General features: G+C 47.7%; 11 protein-coding genes across 11 annotated transcripts; 4 read left to right on the top strand and 7 right to left on the bottom strand.

Moving 5' to 3' along the window:
• Nucleotides 1-227: 227 nt before the first annotated feature.
• POJ06DRAFT_132017 (major facilitator superfamily domain-containing protein) lies at nt 228-2215 on the bottom strand. Its single transcript, XM_056184388.1, has 3 exons — nt 1407-2215; nt 346-1346; nt 228-239 (listed from the first exon to the last, which is right to left on the bottom strand). The coding sequence occupies exons 1-2, from the start codon at nt 1925-1927 to the stop codon at nt 446-448; spliced, it is 1422 nt and encodes a 473-aa protein (XP_056042731.1). The 5' UTR covers nt 1928-2215; the 3' UTR covers nt 228-239; nt 346-445.
• An 873-nt stretch (nt 2216-3088) lies between these two features.
• POJ06DRAFT_256526 (helicase C-terminal domain-containing protein) lies at nt 3089-6672 on the bottom strand. Its single transcript, XM_056188029.1, is given in 9 exon segments — nt 3089-4036; nt 4094-4264; nt 4319-5095; nt 5149-5448; nt 5494-5560; nt 5611-5756; nt 5814-6092; nt 6200-6203; nt 6217-6672. The coding sequence occupies 9 exon segments, from the start codon at nt 6387-6389 to the stop codon at nt 3245-3247; spliced, it is 2709 nt and encodes a 902-aa protein (XP_056042730.1). The 5' UTR covers nt 6390-6672; the 3' UTR covers nt 3089-3244.
• On the top strand, nt 6673-8273 carry POJ06DRAFT_224832 (WD40-repeat-containing domain protein). The gene is made up of 4 exons (XM_056185695.1): nt 6673-7077; nt 7148-7605; nt 7660-7930; nt 7985-8273. Exons 1-4 carry the CDS (start codon nt 6808-6810, stop codon nt 8078-8080), a joined length of 1095 nt encoding a protein of 364 aa, XP_056042729.1. The 5' UTR covers nt 6673-6807; the 3' UTR covers nt 8081-8273.
• On the bottom strand, nt 8274-9280 carry POJ06DRAFT_256520 (phosphatase inhibitor-domain-containing protein). The gene is made up of 2 exons (XM_056188028.1): nt 8829-9280; nt 8274-8773 (listed from the first exon to the last, which is right to left on the bottom strand). The coding sequence occupies exons 1-2, from the start codon at nt 9064-9066 to the stop codon at nt 8520-8522; spliced, it is 492 nt and encodes a 163-aa protein (XP_056042728.1). The 5' UTR covers nt 9067-9280; the 3' UTR covers nt 8274-8519.
• Nucleotides 9281-9395: 115 nt separating this feature from the next.
• On the top strand, nt 9396-10616 carry POJ06DRAFT_256516 (protein-tyrosine phosphatase-like protein). The gene is made up of 4 exons (XM_056188027.1): nt 9396-9730; nt 9781-10013; nt 10071-10158; nt 10213-10616. Exons 1-4 carry the CDS (start codon nt 9465-9467, stop codon nt 10547-10549), a joined length of 924 nt encoding a protein of 307 aa, XP_056042727.1. The 5' UTR covers nt 9396-9464; the 3' UTR covers nt 10550-10616.
• POJ06DRAFT_256512 (VPS4-associated protein 1) lies at nt 10617-11654 on the bottom strand. Its single transcript, XM_056188026.1, has 2 exons — nt 11262-11654; nt 10617-11173 (listed from the first exon to the last, which is right to left on the bottom strand). Exons 1-2 carry the CDS (start codon nt 11379-11381, stop codon nt 10673-10675), a joined length of 621 nt encoding a protein of 206 aa, XP_056042726.1. The 5' UTR covers nt 11382-11654; the 3' UTR covers nt 10617-10672.
• Nucleotides 11647-13148, top strand: POJ06DRAFT_131900 (chorismate synthase). The gene is made up of 3 exons (XM_056184387.1): nt 11647-11835; nt 11893-12035; nt 12096-13148. The coding sequence occupies exons 1-3, from the start codon at nt 11811-11813 to the stop codon at nt 13074-13076; spliced, it is 1149 nt and encodes a 382-aa protein (XP_056042725.1). The 5' UTR covers nt 11647-11810; the 3' UTR covers nt 13077-13148.
• On the bottom strand, nt 13149-15296 carry POJ06DRAFT_131879 (uncharacterized protein). The gene has a single exon (XM_056184386.1). The coding sequence runs from the start codon at nt 15102-15104 to the stop codon at nt 13221-13223; it is 1884 nt and encodes a 627-aa protein (XP_056042724.1). The 5' UTR covers nt 15105-15296; the 3' UTR covers nt 13149-13220.
• A 1601-nt stretch (nt 15297-16897) lies between these two features.
• On the top strand, nt 16898-18256 carry POJ06DRAFT_131862 (kinase-like domain-containing protein). The gene has a single exon (XM_056184384.1). The coding sequence runs from the start codon at nt 17092-17094 to the stop codon at nt 17896-17898; it is 807 nt and encodes a 268-aa protein (XP_056042723.1). The 5' UTR covers nt 16898-17091; the 3' UTR covers nt 17899-18256.
• On the bottom strand, nt 18257-19675 carry POJ06DRAFT_131873 (tyrosine phosphatase family-domain-containing protein). Its single transcript, XM_056184385.1, has 5 exons — nt 19621-19675; nt 19482-19565; nt 19279-19412; nt 19094-19221; nt 18257-19030 (listed from the first exon to the last, which is right to left on the bottom strand). Exons 2-5 carry the CDS (start codon nt 19525-19527, stop codon nt 18616-18618), a joined length of 723 nt encoding a protein of 240 aa, XP_056042722.1. The 5' UTR covers nt 19528-19565; nt 19621-19675; the 3' UTR covers nt 18257-18615.
• A 1202-nt stretch (nt 19676-20877) lies between these two features.
• POJ06DRAFT_256499 (ICE2-domain-containing protein) lies at nt 20878-23136 on the bottom strand. Its single transcript, XM_056188025.1, has 4 exons — nt 22619-23136; nt 22222-22551; nt 21958-22169; nt 20878-21904 (listed from the first exon to the last, which is right to left on the bottom strand). The coding sequence occupies exons 1-4, from the start codon at nt 22727-22729 to the stop codon at nt 21271-21273; spliced, it is 1287 nt and encodes a 428-aa protein (XP_056042721.1). The 5' UTR covers nt 22730-23136; the 3' UTR covers nt 20878-21270.
• Nucleotides 23137-23311: the final 175 nt, after the last annotated feature.

Raw genomic sequence — 23311 nt, 5'->3', positions numbered from 1 at the left:
TTCAAACAGAGCGCAATTGGCACTGGTGAATTGGCCGGGAAGTCGCGAATGTCATGTATTTCTGGTCTTGACTGAAAACCCACGGAGGTTAGGAAAGGATACGAATTTACTTGCATTTGTTGCCAGCTAAATCCCAGCTTGGCTATGGCAATCCGTTCGCCTTGACCAGGGACATTAAAGCTGACTTTAGGGGTCCATTTCGGTGTGGGGTGATGGCGATGTAATTAATAATTCATGTTCTATAATGATGATTGTTCAGATTCAATCAAAGTATCTAATATGACCCAGCCGAAATATGCATTCTCATAACACGTTCGACCCAAATTTTTTTCGGTAAATACATACCTTTTAACTCTAGTTGGTACCTTTTTGACTTGCTGAGAATCGTAAGCGCTGTCTTCTATCGAGAACAAAGTGACGGTGGCCTGACTACAATATTGCACGACTAGCACACCGCCTTTAGTGACGGTCCAACTAGCTTAACCCTCGCGATCCAATTCATAATTCCACCGATGATCAAAAACGCTCCTGCAAACGCCATCATGCCATTCCACCGCTTCTGACTCGTAGCGTCCCCAATAATCGCGCCGCCAATCGGTACGCCTGCCAGCGACGTCAGACTGAGGCAGAAAAACATCAAGCCGACACGTGTGCCAATATCCCGAATATTACTGATCTTTGCAGTACATGCTGGAATCAAGGCTACGAATGTGCCGGAGAAAAACCCGTATAGAACAGCATATGCTACTTGAGAGCCAGTGTTCGTGGCTGGAATCCATAATGCGATGGTCACCACGCCGGCTAATGTGATGCCTATTATATTCATATTGTACTGGCCAACCTGATCGGCCAAGATGGCGGGTATTATGCGGCCAAAAATACTAGCTCCGTTGACGCACGAGACGAGGTAATTCGCCAAGTTCTCGTCTATTCCGTGAAATGTCGCGTTGGAGACTATGTATGTGAAAGGTAACATAAATCCAACAAAGGCTAGAGAAAACGCCGTCGCCAGGAGAGCGTAATTCAGGTCATTGAAATGCACCCATAGATCGCGCGGATACAACGGGATCCACTTTCCACGTGGAGTCACGTTAGACGTGACGGTGAGATTGGCAATAATTAACAAACCGAGGACTAGGAATCCGCATGCTCGCATCGTCCAGCCGAACGTTGTTTGAACTGTTAAGCGACGAATGAGAATAGGAAAAATGATGCCGCCGAGACTGGAACCGCTGGACATGATTCCCAGGGCTCTGGCGCGTTTCTTCTTGAACCATGATGACACGCTGCCGACGGATGCATTGAACACGCACGCAGCTCCCATAGAAGCAACAAGTCCTTGACATCTGTCTATCACGTTAGCAGCTCACCACTGGTACAACAACGAAGTAACTGGGTGAGTATACACTAAGATAGGACCGTAGGTGTTACAAATAGATGTAAGCATAATGCCACCAACCTGTAGCAGTGTTCCAACAAGCACAAGATACCGCGGCCCATAGGAATCAAATAGCCGTCCGACAATTAGGCAGCCCATAAATAAGATCAACGTTTGCAGCGACGAAATCCATGATACCGTCGTCACAGAATATCCTTTTAGCTGGTTTTGTAGGTAGTATTCTTGAAACACCCCGCAAGTGTTGAGCCATCCAAACGAACAAAACTGTGCGCAAAATGCCCCGACGACGCAGAGCCATGCTTGGCGGCCCCCATCTGGAAAGGTTAGAACAGGGGAAGACGGTTCGACTGGTACGTCCGGAGTCTCCACCGAAGACTCAACCAACAGATCTGGTAATTTCGAAAGCTCCTCATGTGTCCTGAATACATAATCCTTCCTGTCAACATTTTGCATGCCCATGTTGCGTACTATGCTGGGATCCAGATCTGTGTCTGGACGAATTCCGTCACTAGCTATGGAAGATGTCATATTGAGATAGTCGACAAATCCAAAGTACGACAACTATAGTATCACTGTGGTTTTCGTCAACTCGTTAATTGCTCTTCGCGGTCGGTGGAACTCTCTGGAAAGAAAGCTAATATACATTAGTGTATATGGCTCCAACAGAGAACTTTAGAGGAACAACGCGGGTATAAGACAACTTGTCATGTAGTGGCGCACCGCACGTGTTAGCTGATCTGGGTCCGATATCGGAAGGCTGGTTTCTGTGTTAAGACCGCACAGTAAGTTCCACTTCGCCTGCAAGCCGCACCAGCGAAAGAAATCGGGGAGACGACTAAGTTGGCGGAACAAAAAGCGGACCGGCAGGGGTGTGTGTACCGTACATGTAGTTCCGAAGATCTTGCAGGTCGTAGAGCAAGCGGTAGTATACTAGTATTTGGCTGTAATAGATTCTGATTGTCGGAAGGTTCTTATGCCGGACCTCAACATCTACAGAAAAGGGTACGTTATCTATATTGAGGTAGCAAACCTGCATTATCAATCTACAGAGTGTCCGATCTCACGTCTCCAATCAATTCTGCCGTGATACAGCGCAGTTCTTGTAAGTGCGCTAGAGACGTAGGCTACGATATGTTACCTTAACAATAATCCAATCAGGCAATGCTGGCAACTGTTATCGGAGCACAGCAAAATGATTAGCAATGAGGCAACGTCCGCTGAAACACGTCCCCATATTCTACAGCAAATGGTACCTCATTAACTACTGACCGTTGTTGGCTTGTTGCCTTACTGAAAAACTAGACAAGTAGTCGAATCGGGAAAATTGATGTTATTCCAAAAGACAGAAACCTCAGAAATTTTGGAGCCGCGTCGGCAGTGTATGCAGCCAGATAAGCGCCACGTGCACTTAGCGAGACCCAGTTATGGCTAGGCGCAGTTTCTACTCTCCACTTATTTACACATTTAATGGAACACAAGTTCATAGCCGACCAGCGTCGGTAAATTATGCTCTACCTGACAAAACCACAGCTGGCCTTGACTGGAATGATAGAGTGTCTTATGTCTGCGATCTACTACTAGTCGCCAGCGGCAAGTTAATAGAGCCGCCGAGCCATGGATCTCGCCGCCCAGATCATGAAGACCCTTACCCCATGATTTCTTGGCATCAAAAATAGCTTAGCTCAAACACGTCTCAGTTCATTAGCATACTGTTAATTATGTAAAAATAGGAGACCTTGGTGGCTACAATTCTTCAATTGTTATGCGTCGGATAACAGTGACAATATCGGGCATTCCATGCTGTCATTAGTGCAGTGCAACCCAATTCCTGTAATACTCAAAATATCAATTCTTCTCCTTGAAGAACTCCCTCACACTCCTCAAGACAGACCCGATCTTGGTATCCTCCGAATTCCCATTTGTTATCCGGTCTCTGATCCATTTAGGCAATTTGATTTGTATTCTTTCCTGTTCAAAGCGACTGTCTACAAATAGAATGACCGCATAATCTTTGGCGTGCCGAATGCCTCGGCCAATACTCTGATTTACTGACCGCATGCAGACGTTCTCGTAGTACTCTCGGGAGGCTTTCTCTCCCGCTTTCTTGCAACTATCTTCGATTCCAATCATCCTAGATGGCGGAATCGCGGTTTCATCCGCATACTGCTCCTGTAGCAAGGCCAACTCCCTACGCTTGGTCTCGTCGTATGCTGTGTTTTCAACGTATCTTCTTTTCGCCACCATATCCGCCGACCTTGCATTCGGGAAAGGAAGTCCGACCATGACAATACCTCTAGCCAAATGATCTGAGAAGTTGATGCCCTCTGACATCTTACCACCAACAACGGCAAGCAGTATCGCTCCTACTGCCTTCCGGTGGTACTGTTGTTGAGCTAAGATATCACTCAAAGCTTGGGAATATGATGACAAAATCGAGTCGACCTGTGCACTATCTCTAGGTTCCTGAAAAATTGTCTTGCGCTGGTTAATTTGATCCCAGATGGACATTGATCCGTTGCGGACCTCTTTCCAGCAAAGGGAAACTTCTTCCATATACTTGTAGCTTGGAAAGAAAACTACCATGCCATCAGGAATGACGAAGGTCAGATTCGCGATCGTGCGGCCAAGTTCTTGGCCCTGAACATTAGTTTATCAGTACATGAGATGAACGCAAATAGAGCCAGACAAACGTACTATCGTGTCTACCCGCTGGCGGTCAAAGGTAAACGTCAAATCGGCCCCGGTGGGACCTGTAGCGATAGTCCACACACCTAAATTTTCCCTCGGAATGACATGGTCGCAAGAAAGGGTTCGAATTCGCTCGGCGGGCACATATGGAAGTAGGTACCTCATATAATCACCAACCTATGACAACAAATCAGAGCTGACATTAACTACTATAATGCGCGCAGATTATACCGGTTCCATGGTGCCACCAGCAAGAATGACGCATCTGGCTTCCTCAACGATCGATCTGAAATGAAAACTTGGATCCAAGAGCAAATACTTCAGAAACCGATCGGTATTCGTCTGCTCAAAAAATACTTTCCCTTCATTTGACGGATTCGTCAGTGCCATTAAGAATGACATAACTTTTGACAGGACAGGAACACTGGCAGTTGATTTCGTCGCCCTACTCTTGTTTCCCTTGTCATCGACGGCTGCTGACTCGATCAAATGAGTCGCATAACTTTCGACCTTTCGTGCTAATTTGGATTTCTCGACATAATTTTCAATTTTAAAAATATTTATCGTGTCTACCCCGTCTTTGAGCAGCACGTCGTTCTGCGATACTTCTGTCCCGTTCGAACCTTTGAATCCGACAAGAAAGAGTTCAAGAACTTTCAGGAGCTTAATAATCTGAGAAATGTAAACCTTGTTTCCGCCGTTCAATCGTTTCGAGAACTTTGCAAGGTACGCTTCAACGCAGCTCTTGGATTTTACAATATCTGAATATGATATAGCCATAGAAAAGAGAGAAGTAATTGCATCCAGAAGATTGTGTGCTTCGTCGATAATGACAATTTGGTTCTTCAGAGAAATTGACAGTGCCTTTCGGTAGCTGCTTTGTAGCAAAAGTGGATACGGTAGAGTGACAACTTCGGATAGTTCTATTGCTCCACGGCCAGCGTAGTATGGACAGACCCCCATGGAACTCCCAATTTCACTCATATCTTCGATATCTCGGATGTCAGACTAAACGTCCCGTGTCAGCGAGTGCATCTTCTCTCTACAGCATATTTACTTACCAACACACGATCTCTGAAATGTCGAGTTTTGACGCGATCGTCGACCTCCCGCTCATTCATCAGATACGGGCATCTCTTGTCGATCGGATTTTGTTGAAGCTCGGTACATTTATCGTTGATAGTGTTGAGGTCTCTAAGTCGGGACACGGTTGGGTGAATACAAAGCTGCTTTCTTGACGATAACGGTACGTGTCGTAAATTCGTCTCAGACTGGTAGAGTTCAGACGGAGGATATGTCGGCAATCGAAGCTGTTGAACAAATTGAGTCAACTGCGAGTGGGTGCGAGACGCGTAAAAAATCTGCTTGTGAGCATTTTCCATTGACTGCTATCAGAAATTCCTTACTTTGACTTCCTCGTCGAAATCCTCAAGTTCTTCATCCTCACTGTTGCCTTCAGTTTGACCGCTCAGTCTGCAAACAAGTATTAGAACATTTTCTGGCCAGTACGGTATCGTTTATACTTTTTGAGCAGCTCCTGTACTTCGCTAGATATATTATTGTATTCCTTAGTGCTTGAACCTTTCTTTGATTTAACATCTTCTGAATCACTGTCCCAATCGTCTACAATAAACCTTGAGACATCATCGTGGTTCTTATCTGCGGCGTTCTACAAAACAGCTGAACGTCAGCATTGACATTATAACTGAAAGCTCATCATACTTACCGCCCTTTTTCTACGATTTTCATCTGGCAGCCCAAGCCAATTCTTCGTCTGTGCATTTGCTTTCTCCTGTTGCTCTATTTCTCTGACACGACGTATACGCGCTTCAAGTTCTTTATACTTCCGCAGGCGTTTCTCTTTCAGCATGTTGTCGTGGTACTCCCGTACCCATGCAGGTTCGGTATCGTCTTGAACAGCACTTTGAGGTTGATTTAATTGCGAAATGGATTGATGATCACGTAACCATTTCATTGCACCGCAGATAAGCGACAGTGACTTTCCCTGCATGAAAATAATTAGTAACGCCTCACGCGACGGAGCTTCTGTATCCTCGAAGGTTCTGTTACCGTTCCTAGCATATCAACAATTAGTACTATAGACGACTTGACCGTTTTATAAATGCTCACCAGTAGGGCTCTCGAAGATTCCTATCTTGCCCTCTTCGATCGTGTCGTACAACGCGTTCATGAAATCAAGCTGGATCTTATATGGCGTGTAAGGGTGGTGAAAGTCCCTGTAAGGACTATCTATCCCTTTTTCTGCCATGATGCCTGTCTTCTGAGCTGAATCTATGATCATCTGTAACTCTGGTTGGTGTGCGTGCAGTAACTGCTATAAAGCCATGCTACCAAATTTGTGCGCGTCTCTGGCTCATTTTCTTGGACAATGCTGCAGGGTAGTAACCCCGAATCTCCGGCTTGCGTAACGTAAGCAAAAACATTAAAACAATTTACGGATAGATCATGAGTTTCTAAGCGAATACGGTCCAAACGGGAAAATAGTCGCGTTCAAGGTCCTGTCAGTCTGTTGACGTGCAATTATTCGCGTCACCGCCCAGTCTTAAATTTTTGAGCAGAAGCAAGCCCGTAGACTCCTTCCCAGCATCACCGGCATCAACAAATACGCGACGGACCAATCGTTCGCGGCCTCCGACTTCAATACAACAGACTCCATTAAGTTACTATTATTATTTCTTAAGTAGTACATAGGATCCATAATGTCCCTTTTCGGGTCGACAACTACAAGCACGATTGGTACCGCTTCATCGTCAACTGGCTCGGCCGCGGAATTGTCTGGTGACCGAGTGCTCACATCGCCGCCCGAAGACTCCATCTCTGATCTGTCTTTTTCACCACAGGCAGAGTTTCTCGCGGTCAGTTCGTGGGATAAAAAAGTCCGGATCTATGAGCTAGCGGCGAATGGCGATTCGCAAGGGAAGGCATTATACGAACACCAGGGTCCTGTTTTAAGTGTGCATTGGTCAAAGGTACTGGGACACTGCTCTAAATGTTGGATGTATCAGTGGACAAATGGATGGCTTGCTAACTCGTGGCTAGGATGGCACAAAAGTTGTTTCGGGAGGGACAGATAAGGCGGGAAGATTGTTTGACCTTCAGTCGGGCCAGTCAACTCAGATTGCCGCTCATGACGCAGCCATTCGCTCTGTGCGCTTTGTGGACGCAGGTAACACAGGTCAGCAGATTGTAGCCACGGGATCATGGGATAAGACGCTAAAATACTGGGATTTACGAACTCCAAATCCCGTATCCACTGTGCAGTTGCCGGAACGAGTGTACACGATGGATGTGCAGCAGAAGCTATTAGTCGTCGGAACCGCGGAGAGGCATATTTGTATATTCGACTTGTCAAATCCAGGGAACATCTTTAAGACTATTCAGAGTCAACTGAAGATGCAGACGAGAGTTATTAGCTGCTACCCTGCTGGTAATGGATTTGCTGTTGGCAGTATCGAGGGACGATGTGCAATTCAATATGTCGAAGATAGAGAGCAACAGTATGTCGTGCGCTACATATCATTGTATGGGATGAGCGACTAATATTTCATTAGAAAGCTGGGGTTTTCGTTCAAATGCCACAGAGACAACGCTCCGCCAGGTCCGCGAGCCGAAGCAAATGTTTATGCTGTCAACGCTATTTCGTTCCATCCACAGTACGGCACATTCTCAACCGCTGGTGCGGACGGGTCGTTTCATTTCTGGGATAAGGATTCTAAGCACAGGCTTAAGGGCTACAGTGCCCTTGGCGCAACAATACCATGCACTGCATTCAACAGGAACGGAACGATATTTGCATATGCACTGAGCTACGATTGGAGCAAAGTAAGTTCGCCTGTGAAGTATGCGATTAAATATTTGTTGACTGATTTAAACCAGGGCTATCAATTCAATAAGCCAGACTATCCTAACGTGGTCAAACTCCATCCCACAAGGGACGAGGAGGTTAAACCTCGGCCGCTCAAAAAGCGATGAACTGGCCGCAAGTTTTTGGTGATAGCCAGGGTGGCGAAATTAGATAAGAAAGACAATTTTAAGTCCGGCTGGGAATGTTATACTATTCTCCTGTGTGCTACATCCTGGGGTTTTCATTGTCCTTTTATAGGACAAAACATGGCTTGTTGCATTGCGCAACGAAAAATTTGCAGAAGTGCAAAATATGTACCATATTTCTTTGAAAATAAATATTATTTGTAGTTTCCAGCGATGAAGCACATAGAGCATATCCCTACCATCCAACATTTACCTAGATTTAAACCGCCCAATCGATGCAATTATAACCTATACATGACCCTCCCAAAATGCCAAAAAAAAACAGTGTATCACATGTGAATTTTGTATGTAACAGCAAGATCTAGAAGGCTTCGTACATATTAAGCCGAGCACCATCATCAAAGCAAAATTATTATTCACTCTACTGCTGCTGCGAACGCGGTGTCTTGCCATACTTCGGCTGGCGCTCATACGCGTTTGGCTTATGTTGTCTTGCTCTCCGTCGGTGCCGATGCGCGTGGTCGTGCTCGCACCGTTCGGCATGCTCATGGTGCTCACCTTTCGAATCTCCATTATCGTCACTGTCAGAACCACTACCGCTCTCGTCGTCTGAAGACGAGCTCTCGTCAGATGAACTTTCGTCGAACGCGCGTTGCTTGTGAAAGATACAGCAGACTGCAACCAGTCAGTAACCACATCCACCGACAACAAGTAACGGGAACGAACATACTCTTCGATTTCTTCTTCCCCATCGCCTCATTGTCAATCACATCTTCACCCCATGTCACACGTCTGTCAGAAACCGGTCCACCACGCAGCCGCAGCGTTGCAACGACAACGACGCCCTCAGGCGCATTTGACCTGGTGGGATCAAGAGTCCCGTTATCCCGTTCATGATACGTTCCTGTTTCTCCAATAACAATTGAGGGTCCCATTGTTTCCCGCGTACCTTGTAGCTGGCGCTGCATGAATGTGTTGCGTTATACTTTCTATGGAATGCAAGCCGCCTTTCTCGCGAGAATTGTACAATAGGTGACGCTAGTCAGAAAACTCAGTTATGTCACGGCTATAACTCGTAAGAGGATGGACTTGTGAGGGATAAGTGAGAAAAGTACTGTAAGGCAAAGTGACGTCGTCCAAAAATCGCGAGCTAAAATAATTAATATCAAGAGCGTCCAAACATGGGGCGATGCTGGCGTTCTGAGAAGGCAAAGCGCCGTAACCCCAGTGCGGCTCGCCACCATCCGCTTACCCGGCTGTCACGCGCTGCCCGCCCTGTAGTAGTTTCCGATTGAGTGTACCCGAGGTCTAGTAATTTAGGAACCAGTGCATTGCAACTTGAAATAGTTCGATAATCGAATTTAATATGGCAATGCACAAAATTCCGGATTATAACATATACATCGGAACTTCATTTGCGTTGCATGGCCAGAAAGCGCTTGCGGATGCTGGTGTCACGCATATCTTGTCGGCTTTGAGGGGCAATATCGACTCGAAACTTGTGTCCTCTTTCAAGCATATGCATATTCAGGTTGATGACGACGATGATGAGGATATGTTACAGTACTTTGATCAGAGTAATGCATTTATAGATGAGGCGCTATCTAGTGGAGGAACGATTTTGGTGCACTGGTGAGTTGGGCGAGTGATCTCGAGCTGCGGAGCATGCTGACGATATCCAGCATCGCAGGTATATCACGGAGCGCTACACTTGTTATTGCATATATTATGCAAGATCGGCGGATATCATTTGAAGAGGCGTGGTCTTTAGTACAAGAAGGCAGACCGATCGTTAATCCCAACGATTCGTTCAAAGAGCAGCTGGCGATATACGAGCAAGACGAGTTTGATGTGTCCGCGTCGAGTCCAGGTTATAGAAGATGGAAACTAAAGAAGGCGGCCGAACTAGCTGCTGGTATGCGACAGTTTGTCTGGTTAAATGGTCCCTAGTCACTGACTGATTCATAATAAGCATCTGGCACCGCTCCATTGCCAACGATATATTCTGAGGAGAAAGCGGCAGGAAACTCGACCGTAGAGCTAAGGTGCAAGAAATGCAGGTATGTGCATACCAATTAAGATTGCAAATGTGTTCTGACTGATATAGACTTTAGATGTCCTCTAGCACAATCCTCGGCTATAATACCGCATTTACCACCGTCAGCATCGTCCAGATACGACGCCGGTTACAAGTCCAAGATTGGTCCGTCTATGGTATCAGTGCTAGCACCATCGTGCATGCATTACTTCCTAGATCCAGTGAGGTGGATGCAGCCCGAACTGGAAAACGGCGACCTGGATGGCAAATTTGATTGTCCAAAGTGCAAAACGAAAATCGGTAGTTATCGATGGCAGGGGATGAAGTGCACATGTGGAGCTTGGGTCACTCCGGGAATATCGATTCAGCGAGGACGAGTTGATGAAATCCGATTGTTCACTGCGAAGGCGTAGATAGAGCAGACATGCATGACCGGCGATTTCCGTTAGACGGGATCACTGTATCATAGAGATCATTGTATCATAAATTCGATAATTTCCATTATATACAAAGTCTATCTAGTCTACCCTAAACTCTTACTCCGCTGCCTTATCATTCTTACCGGAACTGGGGTCATGCGTTGGCACAGATGGAAGAGCACCTGGTTTGCTTAGCAATTCGGCCGCTCTCTTTGACCGCTGAATGTTTCGATACGTATTTAAACGCATCGAATAAATGTCCTTGTTCAAGACAAAAATCCGCTGCTCCGCCTCAGCCCTCTTTGTAGCATCTTCCTTTTTCTCCTCTAGCTTGGCCATTTGCTCCTTATGATCCTGCTTCTCCCGTCGATCTGTACTTTTGGCATCATTCTCATCTTTGGTCTTATCCGAATCTTTCTCTTCTTTGCGTTGTTTTTCCCGCTTCTCACGCGCCTTCTTTTTATCTTTGAGATGTTCTTCCCAGTCCTTTTTGACCTTCTCTATCTCCTTCTCTAGCTCGTCCTTCATCTTCCTCGCTGCATCTGCAGCAGCGTTGCTGACGGGCGTCGCGAACCCGCGATCTTGCAAATGAGTTTGACACGCATAGAAGAAATCATTCTACTGAAAGTCAGCGCTGCCCGATCTTCACATGCCAGGATCCAACGCGCGCGGCCCGGACGAGTGCAAACAAGCTCGTTCAATGTACCTTGCCGTCCTCGGACACTAACACGACCGGTGTCGGTTTGTAACATATGATACAAGGCCTTTGGGACGTCTCTGCGACGCGCCGGAGATGGTATACATTCTTGAATGGGACGGCAGACATCTACTCCCGATGCGTAAGTCGATTTGACCCGTATGTAGGGTCTGACGGAAGCCGTAAATTCAATTGGTAATGAGCCCGCAGAGAATGAATTGCCGGACCCAATATTCGGATTATGTCGGCTGGACTGCAGCTGTTGATACCGAGGACGTTTCGCGTGGGAGCTGGGAGGTCAGCCTAGTCACACACAGCGGTAGAGATTGTATCATAAAGTTTGAATGTTCGCGGAGACAGCAGCCATGTCACACTTGTCACCGCGTGATTTTTCTCGGCTCGCCTCGAAGAGAACTGCGCCGCGCAGACACAATTTTACTTCGAGGCCACCACCGAAAAGTATTAGTCAATCCGTTCCTGGTTGTCTAATTTTTCGTCAAAGATATATATTTGAGAAACTACTGTTGGGGTTATTTATTTTGTGTGAAGGGTCAAATTATGTCTACCTTTGGAAAAGTCTTTCGTAAGTTAACTATTCCAATCAGGTGATGAACTGGGAAAAACTTACGACAAATAATAGGTGTCACCACTTATGGCGAGTCTCATTGCAAATCGGTCGGTTGTATTGTCGACGGATGCCCGCCTGGTATGAAACTCCTGGAGTCAGATATCCAACTGCAACTAAGCAGACGACGACCGGGTCAAAGCAAGTTAACAACACCGGTACGTCCATTTCAACGCTGCCGGGCACTCACAGCATGCATTGCTAACTTGGCCTGATAGAGAAACGAGAAGGATCTAGTCAAGATCCAGTCCGGCACGGAGTTTGGCGTGACGCTGGGAACGCCTATCGGTATGCTCGTCATGAATGAGGACCAGCGCCCGCACGATTACTCCGACATGGACAATTACCCTCGCCCATCGCACGCAGACTTCACGTATCTCGAAAAATACGGCGTGAAGGCGTCAAGCGGCGGTGGACGCAGCAGTGCGCGCGAGACGATTGGCCGTGTGGCGGGCGGCGCGATCGCGGAGAAGTATCTCAAGGAGGCGTACGGTGTCGAGATTGTCGCGTTCGTGTCTGCCGTCGGCGACGTTTCGATTGACAGGGACCCATCGAATCCAGAATTCCAGAAACTCTTGAACACGATTACGCGGGAGCAGGTCGACGCGGCCGTGCCCGTGCGGTGTCCAGTGGAATCTATTGCCGAGGACATGATCGCTCTGGTGGAGAAATACAAGGCCGAGCAGGATTCCATTGGTGGAGTTGTCACCTGTGTCATCAGAAACGCGCCGACCGGACTAGGTGAACCCGTGTTTGACAAGTTCGAGGCCGAGCTCGCGCACGCGATGCTATCAATTCCTGCCACTAAAGGTTTTGAAATTGGTTCCGGTTTCTCGGGTATAAAGATCCCGGGTTCGAAGCACAACGATCCGTTCTACAAGGACCCGGAAACGGGTAAGTTCAAAACGAGGACGAATAATTCAGGAGGTATCCAGGGCGGCATCACGAACGGCGAGAACATCTACTTTAGCGTGGCATTCAAGCCGCCAGCGACAATTTCACAGCCACAGGAGACTGCGGCGTACGACGGCTCAGACGGCGTGCTTGCTGCAAAGGGCCGTCATGATCCTAACGTCGTTCCGAGAGCAGTCCCGATTGTGGAAGCCATGGCTAGTTTGGTTTTGATGGATGCGTTGATGATACAGCTGGCTAGAAGTGCGAGCCGAGAGAGGTTGCCGAAGTTGAATGGAAGCGCGTGAGATGTGTTTGCTACTATACAGTATTTAAACCTGTGCGATTGGTGTAATGATGACATACAAGTGTGACATTGGTTTAATGATGACATACACTCACAAATTAATCAAAATATCTAGATATCGTAATTCAATATTGTGAAGTGGTATTTACTTTTCCTCATTCTGCTCTTTTCCTACCAGCCACCGGGTTTTCGATGAAGTTGAATTTAGTCTCGACAACGATTTATCAGACTCTTCGTTCCTTTTGTCCTCGGTGTCACGTTCATCCGCGTCGTCGTCTGGATTCGTGATCCTCAACTGGCCGCGACGCGTCGTGCTTACTAACACCTGCACTTCCCGATCCTTAAAATACTCGTAAATGTCCTCATCGCTCTCCAGGTCAGTCTTAGCGGGCGATTCAGCGGCGTCCGCACTCGGGGGACCGTGTCCACGCGAGTGAGCACCACTACTGCGTCGTCGGAACCCTTGCGAGCCGAAACTGCGACGGTCGGCGGCAGTTCTACTATCACCCGTCAACGTCGATTGGTTTGTCCATTTCGATGACCGACGAAGTGACTTAAGGCTGCGTAGGCTGCGCCGACTTATTCCAAATAATGTTGACTCGGAGTTCTTGTCGAGGTCGAAATCGTCGGCGAACGGCAAACCACCTGCAGGAGCTGACACGGCGCTCTGTAATGCGGAATCAGCGGCGGGGTCTGCCGATACAGAAGAATTTGCGTCGTCATTGTTGATCGGACCAAATATATCCGAATACTTCTTAATCCAGGACCTGCGCCGCTCTTTCCACGTATTGACAGACCCCACCCCACTTGCACTGTCGCTGTTCAGCAGCTTCTCGCTGTATCTGCTCGGCGTGAGAAAGAGACCATGGTCGGAGTGCGGCGTGAGTGGTCCGAGGGGCCGTGATTGCCTGCGCCGTTTGTATACCAACGCGAATATAGTGACAAGCAGCACGATCGAAGCGATGGCCGAGCTTGTGGAGATAGCGGCTATTGAGCCACTTGAGAGTTGACTGTGTGACGGTGGAGACGACTTGGACGTGCCATTTGCTGCCGGCAATACAGACTGTGTATAGCTTGAAAGATATGTCCAACTGGAGGTGTTTAGCAGCACAGCTTTTGGCTCAACGTCGTTCGTTATTCCAAGCATGATATCACCAGGAAGCATGGTTGCACCTTGCAATTGGGGGTAATAATTGACCTTTGGCATGTACCAAGACCAGCCATCATCACTATCGGATAACTCAAGGACCAACAACCTCGGATCCGCATCTCTCCCATCAACAGACCCACCGCTGACAATGACTTTTGTGCCAGCTTCGTTCAAGCAGAGAACAGGGTCGGTCCGACTGTCGACTAAGGCGCTGTTTTGCACCGTTTTGTAGGACCACGAGGACGCCTCCCACATTGCCAGCTGGTTCATGCCTATCCATCCATGTGCCGCTTTTCCACCGAATAAAATAGTGTCTTGTCCGGCCGTGATAGCCGACGCGTCGCGAAGGGCGACTGGCGGGTTCGGGTTGGCTGGCTCCGTAAACGTGTACGTGTCGAGATCGAATGCGGAAAGGGTATTATAGTAAACAACTGAATTTGTTGACCGATCCCTGCAATAACCGCCAAAAATGAAAATGAGAGAAGGTGAGGTTGCATCCCTGAATAAGACGGCGGCAGCATGGTAGCTGGGCCCGTCGGCAACCGAAAGATCAGTCCATTTATCTGACTCGTCGTCGAATGCCGCAACTTGAATGGCAGACCCACAGGCGCCGTAGAATGCGTAAATGATGTTGTCGTGACCGAGTATTATGGACGCGTTTGAAGGTGGCGTTGAGAGCCGGACGATGCTGCCGTCGTTGATATTGTTGATCAAGGTCGAGTTTGTTGGCGAGACGTCGTCGGAGACAATGGCTTTGTAGAAGGAGCTATCGGCCGCCTGGATGTAGTAACTGCTGGACAAACGGAACGAGCTTGTCCAAGCGCCAGATAACCCGGACAGGGATAACAGCCCTAAAACTACTGCAGAGACCATGGTCATGCGAGGTTTTCCGCGGCTGAGTCGGCTGAGTCGGCTTTCCGAGCCACTCTGCTGTAAGGTGCGTCGCCAGTGCAGCGTAGAGGCCGACGGATACAATGGGTAGAGATTAATTTCTGCGATGCGAATGAGTTATGTTGCACGCAACGATGCAGCAACGAATTATTATTTGCTAGACTCCAGACGCCCCGCGTAAGAACTAAGCCGATTACGGAAGCAAGTAAACATCGCCAATGCCAAACAAACTTCGGGTTTGGGCCGGTGCTCGTTATCGCAGATGGCGGCTCAGGGAGCATTCTCGAAATGCATAGAATTCACGATTCACGGGGTTAGGGCCTGGCAGGATTAATGCACTGGAACCGAAATGATGCCTGAACCGGTTTTGCAGGGCTGTGCTTGCTTTTTGCATTTCAACGTCATGGACCCGGTCGCTCGGGTTCTGGCACATGCGCACTTGTCGCGGGCGTCCTGGCATCGTCAGAGACGGACAGACAGCATGCGACGATAGCATGCTGGCAGAATCAACAGGGGCTTCTGGCAAACATGTAACAGAAAAATAGCTGGTGTTTGCCAGCTTGCGATCGCAAAGTCGAGCTCGCATCAAGAAATCGAGTGAGCGCACGCACTGCCGTCGTACCGTCGCTAACGTTTTGCTGTCGATATACTGTTCCCAATAACATTCCCACCTGTATTTCCTGGCACTCTAGCACGCTCTATGGGTCCTCGTCAAAAAGGTGACCAGTATTATTATTTATCACACAGCCTTGGATGGAACATGGCTGCCATTTAGTCTTATGAAGGGGGCGTCGCAAGCTTCATTAAATGAAACGATGAGATCATGGACACTGGCGCTAGACCGAACACGGCACAGAGACTGCCTTATTTGGTCTGGCGTGCTGCGGCACCGCATCGTGCGTTTCCGCACAAGCCTGAGCCAGCTTCTTGAAACGTGAACCGGCGACCGGGGGCTCTTGAACCTGATCGCAGAATCGTGTCGCACAACATGGCCCTAACCCCCATTCGACTCGACATGCAGCCCGACTGCCGCATTTGCATATTCTCCCGGTTGCAAGCGTTTCTTTGCGAGTACAGTAATGCATGTCGCATGTCGTTGCGTGTGTCGGCCGTCGCACTCCGCTCGCACTCAGCTCGCTCTCGCGACCTCGTCTCCTCCCCTCTTGCTTCTCTTTGCTCCTCTTGCTTTCTCGCCTACCCCCCATTTGCCCTGATTTGCCCGCCCTGTTCCCTCCTGGCGGCCAGCTCCGCGCTTCTCGGCTTTTAGATGCACTTTCTGCCTCTACTCCGCTCGTTCAGGGATCGGTCCTCGTACTCGGCGCATTCGGCCGAGTCGCCCAAGGTCGCACCCGTCGTGTCGCATACCACGATCTCGCCATCTTCCTCGTCGTCCGCGTCGTCGTCGTCGACGACTTCGACGTCGAGTACGTCTTCGGCCCCGTCACCGTCCACTCCGGCCAGCTCACATGTTCTGAGTGCAGCAGCGGCGTCGCTTCGGGATTCAATGCACCCAGACCGCGACCAAGTCGCGGCCGACAACGATCCCGCGTCCTCGTCATCGACCATCAACACGCCCTACACAGCTGACGCAATCTCCCAACCGGCCTTATACTGCTCCTCATCATCATCGTCCTCCACATCCTCTCTCATCAATGCCGTCCAGGAGCTCACTATCGTTTCGACCCCAGCCTCCACGACTTCGACTAATTCTGCTTCTCTCGTCCAGACCCCAACGGCGTCCGCACCCGTGCTGACATCCCTTGTCAAAGAAACACACTACATCAACCTTGACTATGATCCAATAAGTGGCCGAAAAATGCTCAACACGTATGAGATCATCCATGAGATTGGCAGAGGCCAGCACGGGAAAGTCAAGCTGGGCCGTGACCTTACGACCGGCGAATTGGTGGTACGCAGCAAATACTCAACCGTTACTCGAGCGTTCACACAACTGGCTGACCATTATTTATAGGCAATGAAGATAATGAATAGGACTGGCCGGCCGCGATTAGGGCGGCCGCTACGCCAAGGCTCGACACAGGAAGAGAAGATCCGACGAGAGGTCGCCATTCTCAAGAAATGCAACCACCCACACATTGTCCGGCTGCGAGAGGTTCTCGACGATGCTTCGAGCAAAAAAATCTTCTTGGTTTTTGAGTATGTCGAACTCGGCGAAATCACCTGGCAGAATGATGACGGCAGTCCAGCAATGCCAATGGACTACTCTCGCAGCATATTCCGCGACGTTGTTCTCGGCCTGGAGTACCTGCATTACAAGGGAATTATCCACCGTGACATCAAGCCAGCAAACTTACTAATGACTAAGGAGGGCGTTGTTAAGATTAGTGACTTTGGTGTGAGTTTTATCTCAGGCTTGAGCGGCGAAGACGACGAGTTTGAACTGGCCAAGACCGCCGGCACACCTGCATTCTTCGCGCCTGAGCTATGTTACAACAACCCCGACCTGCCACGGCCACAAATTACAAACAAGATTGACATCTGGGCGTTAGGAGTCACCCTATTCTGCTTGTTATTTGGCCGATGTCCTTTTACTGCAGACAACGAATTCGAGCTCTTTAATGTGATCGCCACAGATCCGCTCGTATTTCCAGAGAATCCAAATGTACCAGAATCGGCGAAAAACCTCTTGCGAAATCTTTTAGAAAAGGATCCGGAAAAGCGAATGTCGATTGCAGAGATAAAGCGTCATCCATGGGTGTTAGATGGCCTAAATCCTATCCAGAAGGAACATTTCTTATCAGAAGAACTTCTCTCTCGATAATCTCTACGCAACTATATTTCCTCATAGACGTTCCGTGGTTGCTATATAGAGTCATTCGTTTTCTTGTCATGTCACATAGCTCTCCTTAGTCACTGCACATTTTGGTATCGGTAGTTGGTTGGATTTGGGTCGGGGCAACTTTTTTTTTTATTGGCACATCATCGTATATATCGGCATATAATAATGATTTTCCTGGTTACAGTATTTTTTTTTGGCAATGGCGGTTTATTCAGATTCCATATGTTATGGGCCAATCAACAACGAAGAAAGGCGAAAAGTAACCTATATCATGCGGTATGGATTTGGCCGAGGATTTAGTTCTATAAATATTTCATGTATGAGTCACTTTTTGGTTTGATATAGAACGTTACATATATATACGTTTTCGCGCGCTATGAATGATTATGACTGCAGCTCGTTTTTGTTTGCCTTATGTGAGATGCTTTATTTTGTGTATAGATATTCTTTTGTAGCGATGTGATATGACTTACATATGTATGTCTCTCGTTTACGATTGACTAATTCACCTTGCAGATGGCGTTCTCACTTTTTGATTGCAACAGGTCTTATGTAATCGTATAATATATGTATCTCTTATGACCAAAGCTATGACATATTGACATTTGAGGCGAATGCTTCGCGCACAGAATAACGCATGCCCGCACAATTGTGACCTTCATAACAACGCCGATAAAACTCCAAGCCGAAGACAAATATTTACATGCGATCAACGTTTTCGTACCGCCGGCGATGTCGCTTGGTTTCGTTATAGCGCCTTTTATCTTCCAGCCACATTCGTTCCTGCTCAATGTACCACTCTGGAAGCGACTCAACGCGAAACTGTGACAAACCAGGTTGGCCGCCGCCAGTGTCATCCTGCTCGTCCTCGCCAATGGCACCCCGAGCGCAAGGTACGTCGCTTCTCATCACCACGCCATTAGGCTTGCCCTCATTCTCATTGGAATCCAGCAGCCGGAGTCGCGGAATCGAAAATTTACTCAAATCGACTAGTTCGATATATAACTCGTATAAATACTGTGAGCGGTCAAATGACATTTCGCGGTACTCGTTGATGATCGAGGATAAATTCCAATGCTGCAGCTTTCGTAAGACGCCGATAAATGTACAAGATCTAACATGACCGAAGTTAGCCACTGTCTACACGGGAAAACATAGGAAAACAGAGGAGGCACACAAATCTATAATTAGGAGGGGGTAGTATTTCGTGTTTAGTACGTATGACAGGCTCGTTTGCACGACGGCGTCAGGTAACAATTTCCATTCTTCATCCGAGATTTTCCATGGTGGAAGCTGCATGTGTGCCTATTGATTATCTGTCAGCATTCGAGCATTTGGTTCGACGATCAGGGAAATGCATACGATTTTGATGTTATTCTCCCGCGCGAAAAGTCCAACTGCCGGCGATGGCTCTTCGCGACTAATTGATAGAATCGTGTTGAGTGACAATGTTTGCAAAAACGGGAAATTTAGCGGGTCAATTTCGGTGCATCGGTCTATTGTCCGATTAGCATATAGTCGTCTCAGGATGTCACGGTACAGAAATTCGATAAAGGAGGACTGACAGATATTTTCTTCGACAATGCCGAACAGTTCGGGTGGTGCGAGCATTGCTATGACTTCGCGCTCGCCAGCCCGTAACCGGGCCCCTGCTTAATCTAGTAAGACGAATCGTTGCTGTAATGTTGCGTCTATTCTCGGGACCTTTCTCATATAGGCACTTTACGTTTCGTAAAAGTATTTGCTAGGCTGGACAACATTCACTCAGTCACACGACTAAGATTAGAGTGCAGTAGGTCCGGGTTTCAACTTCTCGTTCAACATCATATTAACCTGTCCGAACCCGAACCAGACGTCAAATCCTCAACGCAACCGCATGCCAGCTTGGTTCAAATACGTAGCCGCACGGCCATATCAAACCCTAGCTTCTCTGCGGACTGGCTAGGGCTTCGTAGGAGCAAATCCTATCTTTTTTTCTGGCGCACCGTTTTCATTTCACTTTTCTCTCCTCCGAAGGGTCTTCTCGCTCAAAAAATTGCATTCGAAGCTTACTACCGAAAGCATGCAAGATTGGAATGGATTTCATTCGTTTCTTCTTTTGCATGCTTTTATATGCTTTGGGGAAAGGTAGCTACCGGTCGTCTACTGTATGGCGATACTCGTTTGATTCAACCAGCTAACACAAAGTAGTCTCCGGTCAATCGGGTTATCTCAAAGAGATAAAATGCGGAAACGCACCGACCTAAGCCACCGGTCGTAATTCGAATCTAACGTTTTCCCAGCCGCCGCGGCGTCTGACGATACTTTGGTTCGTCCAAAGCACAGATGCTCGGTATTCGAAGCTGTTGGCAAACTGTCTGGATTCGTTGTCCCGCCAAGGGCAGTCTTTCGGTCTGTCTTTTGTTCGACGCTGCTGAGGTTCGTTTCGTGCGACTACGAGCTGGTAGTTCTCGGTTTATTTGCCATGTTTGTGGCAATGGCTGGGTGGTGTCATGCTCGGTTTGGCAATCATAGTTATGCAATTCAAATCGATTTTTGTCTTCCTTTCTTGGGAGGCATTTTTTTTCGATTAGTACCCAATGGAGCTTATTCTTGAAGTGAGGAGACTTCTCTTTTTTTTAAGAGTTCCGAGTGACTTGAATCTCGCGTGTTGTCAGATACACGGACGCGGATTGGAAGTTGGTATAGTCGAATATACCGGACTCGCATTCCGAGAGAACGTCTTTTCCGCTTCTTGTGATTGCTCCTGATTATTTAGTGGTCACCTTTGCATTTTCTTTGACTTCTTTCCAACATGATGAGACATTATCGCAAACATAGAGTCAAGCTCCAAGAGATTCTAAATCTCGAAGACGAGATTTGCATAATTCACTCTGATTCTTTCTCCTCTCGCGCTTTCTTTCATTCGTTTACAGTGGATAGATATATTAAGAATTCGAATAAGATTGAATACTATACAAAAGGTTTCATAATCCGACGTCGTAACCATTGTCGCTTCAAATCTAAAATAGCTTTATTCATCAACGATTTGAAAGCGAACAAATCCACAAAACCTAAACGATATTAAGAATGCAGGAGACGCAATAATCAAACGTTCAATTAACTCCGGCTGTATAACAAATACTGGACGAATTTGCCATAAGAAATATACTAGAAACCCATGACAAACCCGTTCGTAATACAATTAGAAAATGTAATATGTAATATGTAGATGAGCTAATAACTGCGTTGAGGTTGTAATGTCATTCCGCGCGCGACCATCTGTCAGTATTGTCCTCGCTATCATGCCATGTCGCAAACCGTAGCGATGCTCTATCCTTATCGCCCGCCAAAATAATGTGATTTGTAGCTGACTTACTCAATCTTCCAGTGCCTAGTCAACGATTCTCCCCGCGACTCTTTACCGTATATAATCTCAGACGTATATAAACTCAACGTGACGGCGCAGTTAACCCACGACCACAGCTGCCAGCTCTCGACCTCCAGGCCAAGAACGTCCATAGTCTTGGACAAGTACCCGAAATGCTGCATCAATAAATGAGAATACACTGCGATTAGCACAACAGGCATGTACGCGGTCACGAACGGCGTGAAGCCGCCCCGAGTGTCGTCGAATTCGTCGTGATCGTCCACGACGGCCGTGTCCTCGTGATTCGCAGAGCTATGGTTGGCATGGCCACTGCGGCGACGCGAGGGTGTGCTCTCCTTGCCAGCCGGTTCTCGTAGCGCCGGGATAATAAGCGTTGTCGCGAACAGAACTAATAGCCGGTACGCAAGGGAGACGACGATGGAGGGCGTGATGGTCGACATGGCAGCCATAATGAAGTCGAAAGTGGTAGAGAAGCTGCCTGGTACAGTTGCTGCCAGAGACGAGACAATCGTTGCGTAGCTTTCCATAATTATTGGTGGGAAAGGAGGAAACGCTGGCTTTGCAATTGCCTGGACGTCTGCGTGCGTCGGCTGGAAATCAGTAAATGTCTCGTACAGGCTACGACCCAATTCGTTAGTTCGCATACACACATGATCAAGAAATTCGCTCACCAATAAACCATATACGCAAACAGCAAGCTCGACTCGATTAGATTGCCCTTGCCAGATACGATCCCATATCCTCCCAGGAACGTAGTACATGTCAGTACCACGCCGATCAAGGTCGCGTTGCCCATTCCGATTGTGATTGGGAATGTATATATTCGGTAAAGGAAATAGAACGCGCCTGATATTATACTACCGGACGCGACTAAAAAGACAATCTGCAAATATCAGCGTTTGCAGCGACACGAAGTGGACCAATCCGATACCTACCGTCCATAAATCAGAATTCCTTTTGACAAGCCACCGACTGATCTGACCGGCTGCCTGGATAACAAGCAACGTGCAAAATCCCTCTAGTATTGTAAATCCCGCCGTAGAATTCTGTAAGAAAAACCTCCATGGCACGAGAATCTGGTTCCATACTGGAAACGTGTGTCTGGCGTCAGAGTAAATGTTGAGGAACATGATGAACAGCGAAGGAATGATCACATGTTGAGAGTAGTATACAATATGTGTTATAACACTGAATTTCGTATTACGACCTATTAGCCGAATAGTTGCCATCGAGAAATAAAAGACGGCAAGCGTCAATGTAAATGCCTGCATGTTTTACAGTTCAGCTATTCGATCTGCCTGCATCGCATGGTCCAGGTGTAGAACAACTTACCAGCCCACATTCTTCACCGCCTACATCAAACGCTAACGGTATAGTGAGGATTATGAGCGAGAGGTAGATGGCATTGGTGAAGATATTGAAGCCCGTCCAAAAGGAATACATGCCAATCAATGAGCTTTGGCAAGTAATCGAACTTGCCAAAGTCTTCTAATTTCTTTTGTGGACGCTGTACTGTCTTCGACTGGCAGCAGAAATTCCCAACCGAAGGAATCACACCCACGTGTTCCGATCTGGAAGACAATCTGAGGGTGGTAATCGACCGGGTCGTACTTTGTTCGTTCGTAACCTGCCGTTACTATCCCGCAAGAATCAAGAAATATATTCGGAGACCCCGCACGAGGAACTTCGATTGCGGTCTAACGCTGTCCTGGGGCGCGTTTTGAGATCAGAGATACTGACTATATACCGTCCGGGTTGGTTTAACATAAAGTAACACCCTCACGTTTCTGCCGAATAGATAATGTATGATCTTCCAGAGTCCGATTTCGATCGAAGACCTTCACTACGAAGTAAGAACGTTCAAACTTTACAGTTGCAGGCTGCCCTAACCGCCTAACCATGTACCAAGGAAACAACTCAATGATCACGCACGGGCATTGTAGTTCGAACCATGCAGAACTCTCCAAGTACAGCCTCAATTTTCATGAATAACTCAGCGGAGAGCATACAAATAATCCTTACTGG

Source organism: Lipomyces tetrasporus (assembly GCF_029532465.1).
Source record: "Lipomyces tetrasporus strain NRRL Y-64009 chromosome Unknown POJ06scaffold_7, whole genome shotgun sequence".
Taxonomy (NCBI): Eukaryota; Fungi; Ascomycota; class Lipomycetes; order Lipomycetales; family Lipomycetaceae; genus Lipomyces; species Lipomyces tetrasporus.
The sequence above is the reverse complement of the archived record's forward strand: the minus strand, read 5'-3'. Positions and strand labels throughout refer to the sequence as shown.